This window comes from Bombina bombina, chromosome 2, assembly GCF_027579735.1.
Source record: "Bombina bombina isolate aBomBom1 chromosome 2, aBomBom1.pri, whole genome shotgun sequence".
NCBI classification, from domain to species: domain Eukaryota; kingdom Metazoa; phylum Chordata; class Amphibia; order Anura; family Bombinatoridae; genus Bombina; species Bombina bombina.
The window spans coordinates 1,356,811,873-1,356,835,194 of NC_069500.1; the positions used below are offsets into that span (position 1 = coordinate 1,356,811,873).

Here is a 23,322-nt window from a genome sequence, read left to right on the forward strand (position 1 = left end):
TCCAGCACAACCATTGGCTGCACACTCTGACCTATGTATAACTGTCCCTAATTGGCCACAGCAGAGAAGGTAACACAAGTTACAACATGGCAGCTCCCAGTATTTTATAGACACTAAAACTTTACACTTATTTTGTCACTTTTTAAACAACTTATGAAACTTTAAAAAATACATCTACATGTTAGTCATGGACTAATCTTTTCTTTGAATGCATCATTCTATCTAGCGTGTATTTAGTGTTTAATGTCCCTTTAAGGGTACACTGAGGCTTTTTTTTTTCCCCCTATCTAAAACAAGGCTATTTTACAATGTATTAGAGTCTTAAAAGGGACATTAAACTGCTGGGTACAACTACAGTAACAGGTAACTTACTACTCATCATACTATTGTATTTCACTCCTGTACCTGCAACCTCTTTAAAGCTGTTCTCTTATTTTACCTCATTACAACATCCAGCTGCTAAAGCTCTGCATTGTATACTGGGCGCCGCCATCTTGTAGCTTGTGCATTGTTGCATCCTGTGACAGAAGCAGTGCACAGACCTGTGATGTTACCGGCTTTTTACATAATTGTACCTTGCCCTTCAGTTTATCTCACATAACATAGCAATAGTGTTACATTTTTGTACAGTTTAAAAACAAATATAAGTTCCAAGATGGCAGCTCCCAGTGTGAAGATGCAGAGCTTCACTAACTGATAATTGTTAGGGGTTAAAATAAAAGAACAAGAACTTTGAAGACAGGAGCAGGCTCAGGAGGAAAGCCAATAACATGGTGAATAGTAGCCTGCTACTATAGTTGTACTCAGTAGTTAAATATCACTTTAATCAAAATAGCTACATTGAGTATTGGTCATTTCAGGAACGTTTTGCCAATAACAGTACAATACTTATAACCTCTGCCCCTAATACCAGTATTCCCATCATGCTCCAGTTAATCATCAATCTAAACTTAAGACAGGAACGTAATAGTCATAGGAGCTATAAACATGCTTGTCACACATATAATGACTTTTCAGGACAAGGCTGCACGTGCCATAACTCACTCTCTCATTAAATACAACATTTCTCATACTCCCTGACAACACGACAAGTACGTGCAACTGCAGGGTAAATATATATTTTAATTTTTGCATATTGAGAACTCCACGTGTTCAGCTGTAACTACGGCTTCACAACAACTGATGCAAACACAATGTAATAAATATGAAGTGTGCAAAAAGAGAAAAAGTGACAATCTTATGAGCAATCACGTTAAAAAAAACAAAAATATAGAGATACGCTCAAAGAATGAGCAACAGCTAGAAAACAATCCTGTCTTGCATAAAGCACAAGCGCCACTCAGTGTGCAGTCTCTCACAGCCCTAAAATACAAGGCAATTCTCCTCTGAATGAGGGAAAACAACAAACAAAATGCTACTATTAGACACAAAGGTCACATTTCACTTCCAAACAAACAAAAATCTTTAAAAGGTATTTATTTAAAGTGATGATAAACTTGAGCGTAATCCATCAACTGAGGACTATGGCAGGCGGAGGAACGGCGCTTATCGTTCCGGCATTAAAATGTAAAAATCTAAGAAGATCAGGATAAATTACCGATTTCATGAATGAAAGTCTCACTATTTTTTGTAAATTATATCCTATGACTTGAGCGAATACACTCATGTTTACATTCACTTTAAAAGGGACAGTCTATCTTTTTAAACAATAAACATTTTCAGGTAGATAATCCCTTTATTATCCATTCCCCAGTTTTGCATAAACAACACTTTTATAGTAATACACGTTTTACCTCTGTGATTACCTTGCATCTAAGCCTCAGCAGACTGCCCCCTTATCTCAGTGCTATTTACAATTTTGCATTTTAGCCAATTGGTTCTGCTTCAGTCACAGGGATTGAGCACAACTGTCTATATGGCACACATGAACTAGCACCATCTGCCTGTGAAAAGTTTATAAAATGCCCTGAGAAAAGGATGCAGCCTGCAGGGGCTTAGAAAAAGGCAGAAATTTAGAGGTAAAAAGTAAATTAATATAACAATGCTGGTTATGCAGAGCTGGGGAATATGTAATAAGGTGTAATCTATCTTTTTTAAACAATAAAAAAAATCAAGTAGACTGTCCCTTTAATGGATGTAAACTACACAGAAAACAATTATAAAACTTGCGTTATCCTAATAATAATTTAAAAACAAATTTATTTTTGTAATAAAAAAAAAAGGTAAATATGGTTATGATCGACCCCTTTCCTTTTTTTTTTTTTATTGTTATTTTATGAATTGCTGACATGTTGAATGGTTTCTTAATCATTTTCTTATTAAATTTGTGTTAAACATTATATATATTGCTAATAAAAGTTAATAAAAAAAACAGAATTTATGCTTACCTGATAAATTTCTCTCTCTTGTGATGTATCGAGTCCACGGATTCATCCATACTTGTGGGATATTCTCCTTCCCTACAGGAAGTGGCAAAGAGAGCACCCACAGCAGAGCTGTCTATATAGCTCCTCCCTTAGCTCCGCCCCTCAGTCATTCGACCGAAGGCTAGGAAGAAAAAGGAGAAACTATAGGGTGCAGTGGTGACTGAAGTTTTTTAAATAAAAATATACTACCTGTCTTAAACAGACAGGGCGGGCGGTGGACTCGATACATCACAAGAAAAAGAAATTTATCAGGTAAGCATAAATTCTGTTTTCTCTTGTAAGATGTATTGAGTCCACGGATTCATTCATATTTGTGGGATACCAATACCAAAGCTTTAGGACACGGACGAAGGGAGGGACAAGACAGGTACCCTAAACAGAAGGCACCACTGCTTTTAAAACCTTTCTCCCAAAAATAGCCTCCGAAGAAGCAAAAGTATCGAATTTGTAAAATTTGGAAAAAGTATGAAGCGAAGACCAAGTCGCTGCCTTACAAATCTGTTCAACAGAAGCCTCATTTTTAAAAGTCCATGTGGAAGCCACTGCTCTAGTAGAATGAGCAGTAATCCTTTCAGGAGGCTGCTGGCCAGCAGTCTCATAAGCCAAACGGATGAAGCTTTTCAGCCAAAAGGAAAGAGGTAGCCGTAGCCTTTTGACCTCTCCGTTTACCAGAATAAACAACAAACAATGAAGATGTTTGACGGAAATCTTTAGTTGCTTGTAAGTAGAACTTTAAAGCATGAACCACATCAAGATTGTGCAACAGACGTTCCTTCTTTGATGAAGGATTAGGACACAGAGAAGGAACAACAATCTCCTGATTGATATCAACCTTAGGAAGAAAACCCAGGTTTGGTACGCAAAACCACCTTATCTGCATGGAAAACTAGGTAAGGTGAGTCACACTGTAAAGCAGATAACTCAGAAAGTCTTCGAGCCGAAGAGATAGCTACTAAAAACAAAACTTTCCAAGATAGAAGCTTAATATCTATGGAATGCATAGGTTCAAACGGAACCCCTTGAAGAACATTAAAAACAAAATTTAGGCTCCATGGTGGAGCAACAGGTTTAAATACAGGCTTGATTCTGACCAAGGCCTGACTAAAGTTTTACGCTTGAATGTCTGGGACATCTGCCAGACGTTTGTGTAAAAGAATAGACAAAGCAGATATTTGTCCTTTTAAGGAACTAGCTGATAATCCCTTCTCCAATCCTTCTTGGAGAAAGGACAAAATTCTAGGAATCCTAATCTTACTCCATGAGTAACCCTTGGATTCACACCAACAAAGATATTTGCGCCAAATCTTATGATAGATTTTCCTGGCGACAGGCTTTCTAACCTGAATCAGGGAATCAATGACCGACTCAGAGAAACCACGCTTTGATAAAATCAGGCATTCAATCTCCAAGCAGTCAGACGCAGAGAAATTAGATTTGGATGCTTGAATGGACCTTGGATTAGAAGGTCCTGCCTCATTGGCAGAGTCCACGGTGGAACAGATGACATGTCCACCAGGTCTGCATACCAAGTCCTGCGTGTCCACGCAGGCGCTATCAGAATCACCGAAGCTCTCTCCTGCTTGATTCTGGCAACCAGACGTGGGAGGAGAGGAAACGGTGGAAATACATAAGCCAGATTGAAGGACCAGGGCACTGCTAGAGCATCTATCAGTACCGCCTGGGGATCCCGGGACCTGGACCCGTAACAAGGAGGTTTGGCGTTCTGTTGGGACGCCATCAGATCCAATTCTGGTGAGCCCCATAGCGGAGTCAGCTGGGCAAATACCTCCGGATGGAGCTCCCACTCCCCCGGATGAAAAGTCTGACGACTTAGGAAATCCGTTCTCTACCCCTGGGATATGGATTGCTGAAAGATGGCAAGAGTGATCCTCCGCCATCGGATTATTTTGATTACCTCCATCATCGCTAGAGAACTCCGTGTTCCTCCTTGATGATTGATATAGGCTACAGTTGTGATGTTGTCCGACTGAAATCTGATGAATTTGGCCGCAGCTAGCTGAGGCCACGCCTGAAGCGCATTGAATATCGCTCTCAGTTCTAGAATGTTTATGGGAGGAGAGATTCCTCCCGAGACCATAAGCCCTGTGCTTTCAGGGATTTCCAGACTGCACCCCAGCCTAGCAGGCTGGCATCTGTCGTTACTATGAGCCACTCTGGCCTGTGGAAACACATTCCCTGAGACAGGTGGTCCTGAGACAACCACCAGAGAAGAGAATCTCTGGTCTCTTGGTCCAGATGCAGTTGAGGAGATAAATCTGCATAATCCCCATTCCACTGTTTGAGCATGCATAGTTGCAGTGGTCTGAGGTGTAGGCAGGCATAAGGAACTATGTCCATTGCCGCTACCATGAGTCCGATTACCTCCATACACTGAGCCACTGATGGCCGAGGAATGGAATGAAGAGCTCGGCAAGTGATTAAAAGTTTTGATTTTCTGACCTCCGTCAGAAATATTTTCATTTCTACCGAGTCTATCAGAGTCTCTAGGAAGGAAACTCTTGTGAGAGGGATGAGAGAACTCTTTTTTTATGTTCACCTTCCATCCTTGAGATCTCAGAAAAGCCAACAAGATGTCCGTGTGAGACTTGGCTAGCTGGAAAGTCGACGCCTGAATTAAGATATCATCTAGATAAGGCGCCACTGCTATACCCTGCGGTCTTAGAACCGCCAAAAGGGACCCTAGCACCTTTGTGAAAATTCTGGGAGCCGTGGCCAACCCGAAAGGAAGGGCCACAAACTGGTAATGCCTGTCCAGAAAGGCGAATCTGAGGAATTGATGATGATCTCTGTGAATAGGGATGTGTAGATACGCATCCTTTAAATCCACGGTAGTCATATATTGACCCTCCTGGATCAGAGGAAGAATAGTCCGAATAGTCTCCATCTTGAAAGATGGTACTCTGAGGAATTTGTTTAGAATTTTGAGATCCAAGATCGGTCTGAAGGTTCCCTCTTTTTTGGGAACCGCAAACAGGTTGGAGTAAAAACCTAGCCCTTGTTCCGCTCTTGGAACTGGGCGGATCACTCTCATGGTATGTAGGTCTTCTACACAGCGTAAGAACGCCTCTCTCTTTGTCTGGTTTGCAGACAATTGAGAAATGTGAAATCTCCCCCTTGGGGGGGGGAGTCTTTGAAGTCCAGAAGATATCCTTGGGACACAATTTCTAAAGCCCAGGCCTGAGCGAAGAGAGAGAGTCTGCCCCCTACTAGATCCGGTCCCGGATCGGGGGCTACCCCTTCATGCTGTCTTAGAGGCAGCAGCAGGCTTCTTGGCCTGTTTACCCTTGTTCCAAGCCTGGTTAGGTCTCCAGACTGACTTGGATTGGACAGAATTTCCCTCTTGCTTTGCTGAAGGGGAAGCTGAAGCGGGACCTTTGAAGTTCTGAAAGGAAAGAAAATTATTTTGTTTGGTCCTCATCTTATTTGTTTTATCCTGAGGGAGGTCATGGCCTTTCCCTCCAGTGATGTCTGAAATAATTTCTTTCAGTGTAGGCCCGAATAGGGTCTTTCCTTTGAAAGGGATGTTCAACAACTTAGATTTTGATGACACATCAGCAGACCAGGACTTAAGCCAATACGCCCTGCGTGCTAAAATGTCAAAACCTGAATTATTTGCCGCTAATTTAGCCATTTGGAAAGCGGCATCTGTAATGAAAGAATTAGCCAACTTAAGGGCCTTAATTCTATCCATAATATCCTCTAATGGAGTCTCCACCTGGAGAGAGTCTTCTAGAGCCTCAAACCAGAAAGCAGCTGCAGTAGTTACAAGAACAATGCATGTAAAAGGTTGGAGAAGAAAACCTTGATGAACAAAAATTTTCTTCGATAGGTATAGTTGTACGCTTAGCAAGAGTAGAAATAGCTCGCTCCACCTTAGGAACAGTCTGCCACGAGTCCTGTATGGTGTCAGATATGAGAAACATTTTCTTAAAAACAGGAGGGGGAGCGAACGCAATACCTGGTCTATCCCACTCCTTAGTAACAATAGTCACAATCCTCTTAGGGACTGGAAAAACATCAGTGTAAACAGGAACCTCTAAGTATCTGTCCATTTTACACAATTTCTCTGGGACCACTATAGGGTCACAATCGTCTAGAGTAGCTAATACCTCCTTGAGCAATAAGCGGAGGTGTTCAAGCTTAAATATTAAGGCCGTCATATCAGAATCTGAATGAGGGAGCGTCTTTCCTGAATCAGAAATCTCTCCCTCAGATAACAAATCCCTTACCCCTACTTCAGAACATTGTGAGAGTATATCGGATACGGCTACTAAAGCGTCAGACGGCTCAGCATTTGTTCTTAACCCAGAGCTGTCACGCTTTCCTTGTAAACCAGGCAGTTTAGAGAAAACCTCTGTGAGGGTTGTATTCATAACTGTGGCCATGTCTTGTAAAGTAAATTAATTTGACGCATTAGAGGTACTTGGCGTCACTTGTGCGGGCGTTACTGGTTGTGACACTTGAGGAGAGCTAGATGCTAAACCCTCATTTCCTTCTAACCGAGAATCATCTATTGCAATATTTTTAAGTGCTAAAATATGCTCTTTAAAAGAAGTAGTTTTCCAGCCTCCAGTTAGATTTTAAAAAGACCTTTATTAATTTCTTACAGGGTCCATCATATCAACCAACCAGTTGGTTGATATGATGGACCCTGTAAGAAATTAATAAAGGTCTTTTTAAAATCTAACTGAAGGCTGGAAAACTACTTCTTTTGAATACATATTGGGGTCTGGCTAACCCTTTCCTGTGCCCCAGGAAAGAAAAAAAAAGGTGCTGTCTTTCACTATTGCATATACAAAATATGCTCTTTATAATTTATAGACATATTAGTGCAAGTGGGACACATTCTAAGAGGGGGTTCCACAATGGCTTCTAAACACATAGAACAAGGATTTTCCTTGGTGTCAGACATGTTAAACAGGCTAGTAATGAAACAAACAAGCTTGGAAAACACTTTAATCAAAGAAAATAACACTTTAAACAAAAACTGTACTGTGCCTTTAAGAGAAAAAAAAGCTGCACAAACTCTGCAAAACAGTGTAAAAAAGCAGTAAACAAAACAAAATTTTTACAGTAGCATCATAAAGCCTTAGTAACTTTACACCACTATGCAAATAAACAATTAGCCCCTTAATGTAAAAACCGGATTGAAAAAAACTTCAAAACCGGTAAAATAACGTTCAGCACCTTGCCACAGCTCTGCTGTGGCGCCTACCTGCCCTTTAGGAACGATTTGTGGGGAAAAACCTCTTTACAGCCCTCAAATACAGCAGGAATCTCTGGAGAAGTAGCTGGATGCTTCTGAGGTAAATAAACTGTGCAACTGAAAATAGGCCCCTCCCACCTCACTCGATGTTATGGGGCCTAAAAGAAACACCACAGAGTGTTTCTTAAGCTAGCCATGTGGGTTAATAACCCTTAAACAAGCCACAAAGACCCCTTAAAGTCCCTCAAAAAACGTTTTATTTGTAATTAAACCAAAACGTTTTTTCCTATTAGTGTCACCAGTAACTATGAGACCTGTATGCAAGCTTGGATTCCTCTTTTACTGAATACAGCTTACCTTTCCCTCATGGGGATATTGCCAGCCTTTTCTAGAAATAACACAGTCTGTCTAGAAAAAAATAGACTGGACATACCTTAATGCAGTTTAGCCTGCAAACTGTTCCCCCAACTGAAGTTTTCCTGTACTCTTCAACCCTTGTGAGAACAGCAGTGGATCTTAGTTGCAAAATGCTAAGATCATCATCCTCCTTGCAGAAATCTTCATCCCGTTTCTGCCAGAGAGTAAATAGTACACACCAGTACCATTTAAAATAACAAACTTTTGCTTGAGAAAATAAAAACTAACATTTTTGTCACCACACTCACTTTACCCTTCCTAGCAGTTAAGCAGGCAAAGAGAATGACTGGGGGCGGAGCTAAGGAAGGAGCTATATAGACAGCTCTGCTGTGGGTGCTCTCTTTGCCACTTCCTGTAGGGAAGGAGAATATCCCACAAGTATGGATGAATACGTGGACTCGATACATCTTACAAGAGAAAACTAAATATAGTTGAATTAAACCTGTACACAAATTAAATGTAATCAGTTAAATATATGTATCATTGTAGCAAAGCGTTTACAGATTAAAATACAAAATAACTACTACTAATAATAATGGTAGAAATAATAATAAGTAACGGATAAAAAAATATTCACTGCACATATATTTATTGAAAAGGTTAAAGGGCCATGATACCAAAATATTTAAACACTTGAAAGTGATGCAGCATAGCTGTAAAAAGCAGACTAGAAAATATCACCTGAACATCTCTATGTAAACAAAAAAGATATTTTACCTCAAAAGTTCCTCAGTAGCCACATCCCATTGTAAAGGACTTCTAAGCAGCAAATCAGTATGTCTGTCCCGGGACAGCCGAAGGATTGAGCCATGTGCACTCTCATGTTATTTCCCTATTCAGTCTAGGGAAGTTTACTATGAAATCTCATGAGCGTTAAAGGGACACTGAACCCAATTTTTTTCTTTCACGATTCAGATAGAGCATGCAATTTTAAGCAACTTTCTAATTTACGTCTATTATCAAATTTTTTTCGTTCTCTTGCTATCTTTATTTGAAAACTAAGGCATCTAAGCTAAGGAGCCAGCAAATTTTGGTTCAGACCATGGACAGCACTTGTTTGTTGGTGCTGTCCAATCAGCAAGGACAACCCAGTTTGTTTACTAAAAATGGGCCGGCATCTAAACTTACATTCTTACTTTTCAAATAAACATACCAAGAGAATGAAGAAAATTTGATAATAGGAGTTAATTAGAAGGTTACTTAAAATTGCATGCTCTATCTGAATCACGCAAGAAAAGATTTGGGTTTAGTGTCCCTTTAAGTGAAATCTCATGAGATCACAGTAAAAGAGTTCATGACCTCAGCACTGCTGATGCCAATTGGCTGCTGTTCATTTCTTTTTATTTTTTTTTACCTGCAGCTAAGCAGCAGCAGAGTATAACTTTTTACACAGAACTTACTCTGCTGAGCTGAGGAGATTGTGAGGTAAAATATCTTCCTTTTTTACATAGAGATGCTCAGGTGATATTTTCCTGTCAGCTTTTTATAGTTATACTGCATTAGATTCAAGTGATTTAGCATATGAGTATTATGTCCCTTTAAGTGGAAAAAAAAATGAAAACACATTAGGCAATCATCATCCATATGAAATGGATATGAAACCCAAACATTTTCTTTTGTTATTCAGACAGAACATATAGTTTCCAATTTACTTCTATTATCAAACTTGCTTTGTTCCATGGTATTCTTTGTTGAAGCGATACATAGGTAGGTGTCTAGAGCAAAACATGTCAGGAAATAGTGCTGCCATCACTTACAGTGCTCTTGCAAATGGATAACATTCTCACAAAACTGCTGCCCAATAGTTTTCCGACACGTGCACGCTCCTGAGCTTACGTCCCTGCTTTTGAACAAAAGATACCAAGAGATCGAAGAACATTTGATAATAGAAGTAAATTAGAAAGTTGTTTATAATAGTTTGCTCTATACGAATCATAAAATAAATGGTTTGAGTTTATGTCCCTTTAAGTTAATTAGCGGTCACATTTGACTTATTTTGCCCCATAATATTTGCTTCTGTAGATGTCTTTAAAGCGCTTTGTGAAAACCCATTTACAATCCTTTGATATCTCTGCTTCGTATACTTGTTTGTTTGTTTGTCTTGTGTTTAATTACGTTTTGCATCCTTAATGTTTTTTATTCAATCAGTGACTTTTCTTATTTACGGAAATGGCTTAGAAGAGGGTCTGATTAACCTGTGCGCCAAAAGGAGCCGAAAAAAAATGGGCTCTGGCGCATGGCAAAGTGGCTTGACCGGACATTGCTCTTTGAGAAAAAAAATAAAAGGATACCAATAGATCAAAGCAAATTAGATAAAATAAGTAAATTGGAACGTTGTTAGAAAAAAAAATATTTTCCCAGTTACCTGCACCAGCCAGATTCCATCTTTTGTATCTTCTACAAGTTCATAAAAGTGCATTTCACCACTGAAATTGGTACTGGATACTGCTTCAGAGGCCTCTTCTTCCTTCAGGGCTGAGTACAACTCACCCTCCAGAAGATCCCCTGTGAAACACAACATAAAGATGAATGGGAGGAACAAACAGGAGTCCTTATAAACAATGATATAAACGGCATCACGGGATGTAATTGCGGTTATTGCAATCCGTATTTATTATAATAATAAAAAAAAAAAAACTAGCGCTCTGTACATTTATATTCCATTATTGTGTTAAGTAAAACACAAGTAGAAAACAGAATTTATGCTTACCTGATAAATTACTTTCTCCAACATAGGTGTGTCCGGTCCACGGCGTCATCCTTACTTGTGGGATATTCTCTTCCCCAACAGGAAATGGCAAAGAGCCCAGCAAAGCTGGTCACATGATCCCCCCTAGGCTCCGCCTTCCCCAGTCATTCGACCGACGTAAAGGAGGAATATGCATAGGAGAAATCATATGATACCGTGGTGACTGTAGTTAGAGAAAATAAATCATCAGACCTGATTAAAAACCAGGGCGGGCCGTGGACCGGACACACCGTTGGAGAAAGTAATTTATCAGGTAAGCATAAATTCTGTTTTCTCCAGCATAGGTGTGTCCGGTCCACGGCGTCATCCTTACTTGTGGGAACCAATACCAAAGCTTTAGGACACGGATGATGGGAGGGAGCAAATCAGGTCGCCTAGATGGAAGGCACCACGGCTTGCAAAACCTTTCTCCCAAAAATAGCCTCAGATGAAGCAAAAGTATCAAATTTGTAGAATTTGGTAAAAGTGTGCAGTGAAGACCAAGTCGCTGCCTTACATATCTGATCAACAGAAGCCTCGTTCTTGAAGGCCCATGTGGAAGCCACAGCCCTAGTGGAGTGAGCTGTGATTCTTTCAGGAGGCTGCCGTCCGGCAGTCTCATAAGCCAATCGGATAATGCTTTTAAGCCAGAAAGAGAGAGAGGTAGAAGTTGCTTTTTGACCTCTCCTTTTACCAGAATAAACAACAAACAAAGAAGATGTTTGTCTGAAATCCTTAGTGGCTGCTAAGTAAAATTTGAGAGCACGAACTACATCCAAGTTGTGCAACAAACGTTCCTTCTTTGAAATTGGATTAGGACACAAAGAAGGCACGACTATCTCCTGGTTAATATTTTTGTTAGAAACAACTTTCGGAAGAAAACCAGGTTTAGTACGCAAAACCACCTTATCTGCATGGAACACCAGATATGGAGGAGAACACTGCAGAGCAGATAACTCTGAAACTCTTCTTGCAGAAGAAATTGCAACCAAAAACAAAACTTTCCAAGATAATAACTTTATATCAACGGAATGTAGGGGTTCAAACGGAATCCCCTGAAGAACTGAAAGAACTAGATTTAGACTCCAGGGAGGAGTCAAATTTTTGTAAACAGGCTTGATTCTAACCAGAGCCTGAACAAAAGCTTGAACGTCTGGCACAGCCGCCAGCTTTTTGTGAAGTAAAACAGATAAAGCAGAAATCTGTCCCTTCAAAGAACTTGCAGATAATCCTTTCTCCAAACCTTCTTGAAGAAAGGATAGAATCCTAGGAATTTTTATCTTGTCCCATGGGAATCCTTTAGATTCACACCAACAGATATATCTTTTCCATATTTTATGGTAGATTCTTCTAGTTACAGGCTTTCTAGCCTGAACAAGAGTATCAATGACAGAATCTGAGAACCCTCGCTTTGATAAAATCAAGCGTTCAATCTCCAAGCAGTCAGTTGGAGTGAGGCCAGATTCGGATGTTCGAACGGACCTTGAACAAGAAGGTCCTGTCTCAGAGGTAGCTTCCATGGTGGAGCCGATGACATATTCACCAGGTCTGCATACCAAGTCCTGCGTGGCCACGCAGGAGCTATCAAGATCACCGATACCCTCTCCTGTTTGATCCTGGCTACCAGCCTGGGAATGAGAGGAAACGGTGGGAACACATAAGCTAGGTTGAAGGTCCAAGGTGCTACTAGTGCATCCACTAGAGCCGCCTTGGGATCCCTGGATCTGGACCCGTAGGAAGGAACCTTGAAGTTCTGGCGAGACGCCATCAGATCCATGTCTGGGATGCCCCATAATTGAGTTATGTGGGCAAAGATTTCCGGATGTAGTTCCCACTCCCCCGGATGAAATGTCTGACGACTCAGAAAATCCGCTTCCCAATTGTCCACTCCTGGGATGTGGATTGCAGACAAGTGGCAGGAGTGAGTCTCCGCCCATTGAATTATTTTGGTCACTTCTTCCATCGCCAGGGAACTCCTTGTTCCCCCCTGATGGTTGATATACGCAACCGTCGTCATGTTGTCTGATTGAAACCTTATGAATTTGGCCTTTGCTAGCTGAGGCCAAGCCTTGAGAGCATTGAATATCGCTCTCAGTTCCAGAATGTTTATCGGTAGCAGAGATTCTTCCCGAGACCAAAGACCCTGAGCTTTCAGGGGTTCCCAGACCGCGCCCCAGCCCACCAGACTGGCGTCGGTCGTGACAATGACCCAATCTGGTCTGCGGAAGCTCATCCCTTGTGACAGGTTGTCCAGGGTCAGCCACCAACGGAGTGAATCTCTGGTCCTCTGATCTACTTGTATCGTTGGAGACAAGTCTGTATAATCCCCATTCCACTGTCTGAGCATGCACAGTTGTAATGGTCTTAGATGAATTCGCGCAAAAGGAACTATGTCCATTGCCGCAACCATCAAACCTATTACTTCCATGCACTGCGCTATGGAAGGAAGAAGAACAGAATGAAGTACTTGACAAGAGTTTAGAAGTTTTGATTTTCTGGCTTCTGTCAGAAAAATCCTCATTTCTAAGGAGTCTATTATTGTTCCCAAGAAGGGGACTCTTGTTGACGGAGATAGAGAACTTTTCTCTACGTTCACTTTCCACCCGTGAGATCTGAGAAAGGCTAGGACAATGTCCGTATGAGCCTTTGCTTGTGACAGGGACGACGCTTGAATCAGAATGTCGTCCAAGTAAGGTACTACTGCAATGCCCCTCGGTCTTAGCACCGCTAGAAGGGACCCTAGTACCTTTGTGAAAATTCTTGGGGCAGTGGCTAATCCGAATGGTAGTGCCACAAACTGGTAATGTTTGTCCAGAAAGGCGAACCTTAGGAACTGATGATGTTCCTTGTGGATAGGAATATGTAGATACGCATCCTTTAAATCCACCGTGGTCATGAATTGACCTTCCTGGATGGTAGGAAGAATTGTTCGAATGGTTTCCATTTTGAACGATGGAACCCTGAGAAATATGTTTAAGATCTTGAGATCCAAGATTGGTCTGAATGTTCCCTCTTTTTTGGGAACTATGAACAGATTGGAGTAGAATCCCATCCCTTGTTCCTTTAATGGAACGGGATGAATCACTCCCATTTTTAACAGGTCTTCTACACAATGTAAGAATGCCTGTTTTTTTATGTGGTCTGAAGACAATTGAGACCTGTGGAACCTTCCCCTTGGGGGTAGCTCCTTGAATTCCAGAAGATAACCTTGGGAGACTATTTCTAGGGCCCAAGGATCCAGAACATCTCTTGCCCATGCCTGAGCGAAGAGAGAAAGTCTGCCCCCCACCAGATCCGGTCCCGGATCGGGGGCCAACATCTCATGCTGTCTTTGTAGCAGTAGCAGGCTTCTTGGCCTGCTTTCCTTTGTTCCAGCCTTGCATTGGCCTCCAGGCAGGCTTGGCTTGAGACGTATTACCCTCTTGCTTAGAGGGTGTAGAACTTGAGGCTGGTCCGTTTCTACGAAAGGGACGAAAATTAGGTTTATTTTTAGCCTTGAAAGACCTATCCTGAGGAAGGGCATGGCCCTTTCCCCCAGTGATATCTGAAATAATCTCTTTCAAATCAGGGCCAAACAGCGTTTTCCCCTTGAAAGGAATATTAAGCAATTTGTTCTTGGATGACGCATCCGCTGACCAAGACTTTAGCCAAAGCGCTCTGCGCGCCACAATAGCAAACCCTGAATTTTTCGCCGCTAATCTAGCTAATTGCAGGGTAGCGTCTAGAGTAAAAGAGTTAGCCAATTTAAGAGCACGAATTCTGTCCATAATTTCCTCATAAGAGGTATCTTTATCTAGCGACTTTTCTAGTTCATCAAACCAGAAACACGCTGCTGTAGTAACAGGAACAATGCATGAAATTGGCTGTAGAAGGTAACCTTGCTGAACAAACATCTTTTTAAGCAAACCTTCTAACTTTTTATCCATAGGATCTTTGAAAGCACAACTATCTTCTATAGGGATAGTAGTGCGTTTGTTTAAAGTAGAGACCGCCCCCTCGACCTTAGGGACTGTCTGCCATAAGTCCTTTCTGGGGTCGACTATAGGAAACAATTTCTTAAATATAGGGGGAGGGACAAAAGGTATGCCGGGCCTTTCCCATTCTTTGTTTACAATATCCGCCACCCGCTTTGGTATAGGAAAAGCTTCGGGGGGCACCGGGACCTCTAGGAACTTGTCCATCTTACATAATTTCTCTGGAATGACCAAATTGTCACAATCATCCAGAGTAGATAACACCTCCTTAAGCAGAGCGCGGAGATGTTCCAATTTAAATTTGAACGTAATAACATCAGGTTCAGCTTGTTGAGAAATTTTTCCTGAATCTGAAATTTCTCCCTCAGACAAAACCTCCCTAGCCCCTTCAGACTGGTGTAAGGGCATGTCAGAACCATTATCATCTGCGCCCTCATGCTCTTCAGTATCTAAAACAGAGCAGTCGCGCTTTCGCTGATAAGTGGGCATTTTGGCTAAAATGTTTTTAATAGAATTATCCATTACAGCCGTTAATTGTTGCATAGTAAGAAGAATAGGCGCACTAGATGTACTAGGGGCCTCTTGTGTGGGCAAGACTGGTGTAGACACATAAGGGGATGATGCAGTACCATGCTTACTCCCCTCACTAGAGGAATCATCTTGGGCATCATTTTCACTATCACATGCATCACATCTATTTAAATGAGAAGGAACTTTGGCTTCCTGACATACAGAACATAGTCTATCTGATGGTACAGACATGTTAAACAGGCATAAACTTGATAACAAAGTACAAAAAACGTTTTAAAATAAAACCGTTACTGTCACTTTAAATTTTAAACTGAACACACTTTATTACTGAATATGCGAAAAAGTATGAAGGAATTGTCCAAAATTCACCAAAATTTCACCACAGTGTCATAAAGCCTTGAAAGTTTTAACTCTTAAAATAACGGAACCGGAGCCGTTTTTACATTTAACCCCTATACAGTCCCTGGTATCTGCTTTGCTGAGACCCAACCAAGCCCAGAGGGGAATACGATACCAAATGACGCCTTCAGCACGCTTTTTCAGTGTATCAGAGCTCCTCACACATGCATCTGCATGCTTTGATTCCCAAAAAACAACTGCGCATTAGTGGCGCGAAACTGAGGCTCTGCCTATGACTAGAGAAGGCCCCCAGTGAAAAAGGTGTCCAATACAGTGCCTGCCGTTTTTATTATCAAAATTCCCCGATAAAAACAACTCCTCAGAGTAACAAACCATTAAACATGCTTATAAAACAAACGTTTTAGCCCAGAAAAATGTCTACCAGTCTTTAAAGCCCTTGTGAAGCCCTTTATAAATTGTTATTAAAATGGCTTACCGGATCCCATAGGGAAAATGACAGCTTCCAGCATTACCAAGTCTTGTTAGAAATGTGTCATACTTCAAGCAGTAAAAGTCTGCACACTGTTCCCCCCAACTGAAGTTACTTCATCTCAACAGTCCTGTGTGGAAACAGCCATCGATTTTAGTAACGGTTGCTAAAATCATCTTCCTCTTACAAACAGAAATCTTCATCTCCTTTCTGTTTCAGAGTAAATAGTACATACCAGCACTATTTTAAAATAACAAACTCTTGATTGAAGCAATAAAACTACATTTAAACACCAAAAAACTCTAAGCCATCTCCGTGGAGATGTTGCCTGTACAACGGCAAAGAGAATGACTGGGGAAGGCGGAGCCTAGGGGGGATCATGTGACCAGCTTTGCTGGGCTCTTTGCCATTTCCTGTTGGGGAAGAGAATATCCCACAAGTAAGGATGACGCCGTGGACCGGACACACCTATGTTGGAGAAATAGTATTCTAATAAAACGTAATTTTTTTTTTGCTTATGTATAAAGTGCCAACAGCATGAAATGATGTGTACATTGCACAAGCTTACAAAACACTTTATCCAACTGCTTGGGACCTGTAAAGGTTTGTATTTCTGAATATTTACATGTCATAATGTAGCTTAGAAGGCAACCTAAAAGGTAGTTTTATTTAAGTTGTAATACTTTTGTATACACATGGGCTCCAGGTACACAGCAGTGAATGCTGCTATGGAGCTCATACGTGTCTGATTTCTGCAACGTATAAAGCAACGGTCACCTGGCCTGCAGCAGAGTCTGAGTGTGAGGTGAGGTAAGAGACAGCACTACATACAATACCCTGCAGCACAGTCAGAGGGTGAGGTAAGAGACAGCACTAAATACAATACCCTGCAGCAGTCAGAGGGTAAAGTAAGAGACAACACATGTACACACTACCATGCAGCACAGTCAGAGGGTGAGGTAAGAGACAGCACATATACAACAGCCCTGCAGCAGAGTCAGGGTATCTATAGATATCAGCGGACAATACATATACATGATAAAATAAGTATGAAATCTCTCAAATAGTAAGTTTGAGCATGCTCATTTTATCAATGACTATATGGCTGTGCATAGCAAATCTTACATCAGACATCATTTTTTTTTTTTTACTGATTAACATAGCGTCTAACAACAAAAGGTTTAGCTTGTGAAGCTCACAGGCCCCCTGTGGGGAATAGTTGAATCTACAAACATGTTCAGAGGATCCAGCTGTCCTCATCGAAGTGCTAAATTGTCCCTGCTGAGTTACAATACACATCATTTCCAGACAAATTAGAAATGTAAATCATGGTTTAAAGAAGAAGAAAAAAAAAAGTTCAAAATATCTTAACCTATGTACGTTTGATAACAAATTATCTATATAGTTTTCAAATATTTAATATGTGTCTCAGACTATCAAATAATAGGTACAAAATAATGGATATGAGATTGTCTATTTGTATAACGGTAACATATTAGGTAAGTGTATACTGGAATTAAATAAATAGCAATAGTCAATTTTAAAATGTCTAATTTTAATAACCTATTAGTTTATATCTTTCTTGCATCTAATAAGTACATATATAATTGGTATTTTAAATACTATCCTGTGTATTTTGTACTCTCCAAGAGAGATATACAGATATGAAATATTAATCTGTATGGGATAATAATCCAATGTAGATATAATTATATGAAAATGACATATGTTTGCTGATCTCAAGGTATGTATGAGATATTAAGATGATGGCTGAGAGAGTAAGTGAATCCATGAAGAAGATATTATAATCCTTTTAAATCGTTTCATAGAAAATATGATTTTAAAACGCATTTTTATATATTATAAGTGGAATATATTCACGTTTGGTCTTAAAATGATCAGAAAAAATGGTACTGTGTGATCCATGTGTATTTGAACATGTAACTTACTAGTACTAGGAATCATGGTGTGTTGAATAATCACTTTAATAGGATATATTAAATTGTTAGCAATATTGATGATGAGATCTGCATTTGCGGTTGTTTGCTGCCCCCTAAGGGATTAAAACTGGTATGACAGCCAAACGAATTGACTGTTTAAAACACATGCAAATCCAAATAGCCAATCAAATGTTTCAACTCTAAGGGCGGACCAGGGAAAAGCTCCGTTAAGGGCCAATCAAATTCAGATCAACAATGATTAGAATAAAAAGGGGGAGGGATATCACATGATATAACCTCTCGCAAGGAGAGAGAAAGGTGGTCTTTTTTGTCTGCTGAAACTGGTGATTGAATAACTGGCTGCCATACTTGGGACACAATCACTTTAAGCAAAAAGCTGAGACTAACTTCTTGATCTATGCAATAACCTTTCTTCATATGAGGTGATCTGAATCTATAGAGAAAAGATTGGAATACTAAATTGGCTCATGTTGGTAATGTATGAATTCTATAAATTTGATATTTTAAAGCAAATGCATTCATTATTGCTACAATCAAACTGCAGTTAATAGATTTAAAAGAGCATTTTGTATTTTAGCTTGCATTCATAATCCTGTGTAGACTTAACTAGTCACTATTGTTAAATAATTTCTTTTGTTAAACAAAGGTCCTTTGTATTGCATATTTCGAAGTCAGGCCCATTATTGTAAGTAAATCTTTCTGGTGTGCATTAAGTTATTGGTAACTATATTATAATTTTAGAACTTGCCTTAATTGTAGATAATCAATAATTTATTTTAGATAAATTGGTATATAAACTGACTGTTTACAGTAAGAATATATATAACTTCTGGTGTTTTAATCAGAGTTGTATAAAATCATTTGTGTGCTAAATAGCTTAAGTATATTGGTCTGGAAGTTAGTGACCCATACTGTGATATTTCATTGTGATATTTAAATGCAACTCTGATTTGGGAGATTATTGTGAATAAGGTAATTTTATGATCTTTGTATAGCATACTATAACAGTTTAAACTGGTTTTCTATAAATATAATTCAATGTGTCTATACATTTTAACTAATATAAAGAATTTAGGAATTTACATTAATTTTATTGTTTTGTATATGCATTCTATTGGGAGTTTGTTTTAAAGAATAATTAATAAATATATTGTATTTTAACCCGGCCATATACTGACTATACACACTACCCTGCAGCAGTCAGAGGGTGCGGTAAGAGACAGCACATGTACACACTACCCTGCAGCAGTCAGAGGGTGAAGTAAGAGACAGCACATGTACACACTGCCCTGCAGCACAGTCAGAGGGTGAGGTAAGAGAGAGCACTATACACACTACCCTGCAGCAGTAAGAGGGTGAGGTAATAGACAGCACATGTACATACTGCCCGGCAGCACAGTCAGAGGGTGAGATAAGAGAAAGCACATGTACACACTGCCCTGCAGCACAGTCAGAGGGTGAGGTAAGAGACAGCACATGTACACACTGCCCGGCAGCACAGAGGGTGAGGTAAGAGACAGCACATGTACACATTGCACAACAGCACAGTCAGAGGGTGAGGTAAGAGACAGCACATGTACACACTGCCTTGCAGCACAGTCAGAGGGTGAGGTAAGAGACAGCACATGTACACACTGACCGGCAGCACAGTCAGAGGGTGAGGTAAGAGACAGCACATGTACACACTGACCGGCAGCACAGTCAGAGGGTGAGGTAAGAGACAGCACATGTACACATTGCCCAACAGCACAGTCAGAGGGTGAGGTAAGAGACAGCACATGTACACATTGCCCAACAGCACAGTCAGAGGGTGAGGTAAGAGACAGCACATGTACACACTGCCCTGCAGCACAGTCAGAGGGTGAGGTAAGAGACAGCACATGTACACACTGCCCGGCAGCACAGCCAGAGGGTGAGGTAAGAGACAGCACATGTACACACTGCCTTGCAGCACAGTCAGAGGGTGAGGTAAGAGACAGCACATGTACACACTGCCTTGCAGCACAGTCAGAGGGTGAGGTAAGAAACAGCACATGTACACACTGCCCTGCCGCACAGTCAGAGGGTGAGGTAAGAGACAGCACATGCACACACTGCCCTGCAGCACAGTCAGAGGGTGAGGTAAGAGACAGAACATGTGCACACTGCCTTGCAGCACAGTCAGAGGGTGAGGTAAGAGACAGCACATGTGCACACTGCCTTGCAGCACAGTCAGAGGGTGAGGTAAGAGACAGCACATGTGCACACTGCCTTGCAGCACAGTCAGAGGGTGAGGTAAGAGACAGCACATGTGCACACTGCCTTGCAGCACAGTCAGAGGGTGAGGTAAGAGACAGCACATGTACACACTGCCTTGCAGCACAGTCAGAGGTTGAGGTAAGAGACAGCACATGTACACACTACCCTGCAGCATAGTCAGAACATGTACACACTTCTGCAGCACAGTCAGAGGGCGAGGCAAGAGACAGCACATGTACACACTACCCTGCAGCACAGTCAGAGGGTGAAGTAAGAGACAGCACTATACACACTACCCTTCAGCACAGTCAGAGGGTGAGGTAATTGCAGCACTATACACACTATCCTTCAGCACAGTCAGAGGGTGAGGTAATTGCAGCACTATACACACTATCCTGCAGCACAGTCAGAGGGTGAGGTAAGAGCAGCACTATACACACTACCCTGCAGCACAGTCAGAGGGTGAGGTAAGAGACAGCATTATACACACTACCCTGCAGCAGTAAGAGGGTGAGGTAAGAGACAACACTATACACACTACCCTGCAGCAGTAAGAGGGTGAGGTAAGAGACAGCACTATACAGACTACCCTGCAGCAGTAAGAGGGTGAGGTAAGAGACAGCACTATACACACAACCCTGCAGCAGTAAGAGGGTGAGGTAAGAGACAGCACTATACACACTACCCTGCAGCAGTAAGAGGGTGAGGTAACAGACAGCACTATACACACTACCCTGCAGCAGTAAGAGGGTGAGGTAAGAGACAGCACTATACACACTACCCTGCAGCAGTAAGAGGGTGAGGTAAGAGACAGCACTATACACACTACCCTGCAGCAGTAAGAGGGTGAGGTAACAGACAGCACTATACACACTACCCTGCAGCAGTAAGAGGGTGAGGTTACAGACAGCACTATACACACTACTCTGCAGCAGTAAGAGGTTGAGGTAACAGACAGCACTATACACACTACCCTGCAACAGTAAGAGGGTGAGGTAAGAGACAGCAGTATACACACTACCCTGCAGCAGTAAGAGGGTGAGGTAACAGACAGCACTATACACACTACCCTGCAACAGTAAGAGGGTGAGGTAAGAAACAGCACTATACACACTACCCTGCAGCAGTAAGAGGGTGAGGTTACAGACAGCACTATACACACTACTCTGCAGCAGTAAGAGGTTGAGGTAACAGACAGCACTATACACACTACCCTGCAACAGTAAGAGGGTGAGGTAAGAGACAGCATTATACACACTACCCTGCAGCAGTAAGAGGGTGAGGTAACAGACAGCACTATACACACTACCCTGCAGCAGTAAGAGGGTGAGGTAAGAAACAGCACTATACACACTACCCTGCAGCAGTAAGAGGGTGAGGTAACAGACTACACTATACACATGAACTTTTAAGGCTGGTTCCTATCTAATAAATACATTTCTAAAGCCTGAATGTAACTTTATTTGCAGCCTTTAAGACTGCCTCCCAATAAGGCTCCTTTTTCTGCTTGCAGTCAGGAAGCACAGACTCTATTACAGACTATGTTTATTACAGACTATGTTACCTATGAGATACGAATACGGTATATAGAGTCACGTGCACTACTTGTTGCCAGGGCAGCGAAACTGAAGAGTTACCCTGCATATGCAAAGATCCTTTACAGTACCTATTGCCTGTGACAACGAACAGTGACTTGGGTGATTAACTGGAGGCAAATATAAATGTATAGAGCTTGTCACCTCATCAGAAGCATTTTGTAAATACATGTTTATTACAAAACTGCTTCTAAAAAAAAGGTATTTGAAGTGCATGGCTGTTCATAACAAATAAAATAAAAAATTAATTACATACAGTCATGCTGATTCAAAAAGCAGTGCAAGAAATGACTGTGACCGGTCACGTATATGGATAAGTATTGCAATCTGATAGAAATCTCAGCACTAAATGAGAAAACAAGGCAAACACCTGCATATCATTCCCCAAGATATACAAATGCTAGTATCTTTGCATGGGAAGCAATGTGTCCTTTTTATTTTTTTAAATAAATGTGAAACTGCTCCCTTTTCCGCCATGCTGTGTGTAATTGTTGTTGTTGTAGGGATAAAAAAATAAAAAAAAAACACGTTGTAAAACACATGCAGATACTTTATCTGTGTGTGCCGCTGTTCTACCTCTTTTTGTCCCACATTGTACAATAAAGTTCTCCAGCCAGCAGATGGCGAACTTTTGTAGTGTGATGGTTTGTGTGGCAAAGATACGTCTGCATGCTTAGTATGCTTGAATGGAAATATCAAACAAAAGGGTCAATTTCAATCCTAACAATTTTGTTCAATTCCTGATCTGTGTTTTTCAAGTTTTGAGTGATCAGTTCCAAGCAGACAAGGGTAAAAACTGCCTATATGATGGATGGACAGCGATAACTGGTGACCACAATCCTTCCGACCACAGGTTTTGCACTTTATTTCTGCAACAAAAGCTGGTCTTTGACATGTTTGACAGTATTCGCAGATAATTTGGAATAATTATATTGCGCATGAGTAATACACTTTAAAACGGTCACAGACTCCATTTTAGATCTATATAGCCATACATGATCTGATTCATTAAACTTATATTGACTGCTATTGTATAGTCCTAAGTAGTGGGCAGGATATTTACATATTATTTAAATAGACAGATATGTAAAATCTCGTACAGGCTAAAAAAACAGATATGCGAGTGCGCTCAGAGGCTCTACCAAATGATTACTTAAAAGATAACTTAATTATCAAATTGAGAACTATCAACTCAAAACATAAATAATCGCTTAAGATTAGCAAATATATATATATATATATATATATATATATAAAACAAATTTATTACGTGTCTAATATAGTACATTTAAAAAATATACATACAATACATATAATTGATAAGGTGCACCTTATAAAAAAAAAAAAAAAATTTAAAAAAACAATCAAATGATACATAAAGTTAGAATTGCATATG

General features: G+C 40.7%; 1 protein-coding gene across 3 annotated transcripts in view; it reads right to left on the reverse strand.

Moving 5' to 3' along the window:
- Positions 1 to 23,322, reverse strand: part of RNF103 (ring finger protein 103) — a 152,060-nt gene that overhangs the window by 106,870 nt on the left and 21,868 nt on the right. For all 3 annotated transcript variants that reach the window (XM_053704281.1, XM_053704278.1, XM_053704280.1), the window contains exon 2: positions 10,436 to 10,575. In XM_053704281.1, the coding sequence (XP_053560256.1) occupies positions 10,436 to 10,575 (140 nt within the window). The remainder of the gene's footprint in view (positions 1 to 10,435; positions 10,576 to 23,322) is intronic.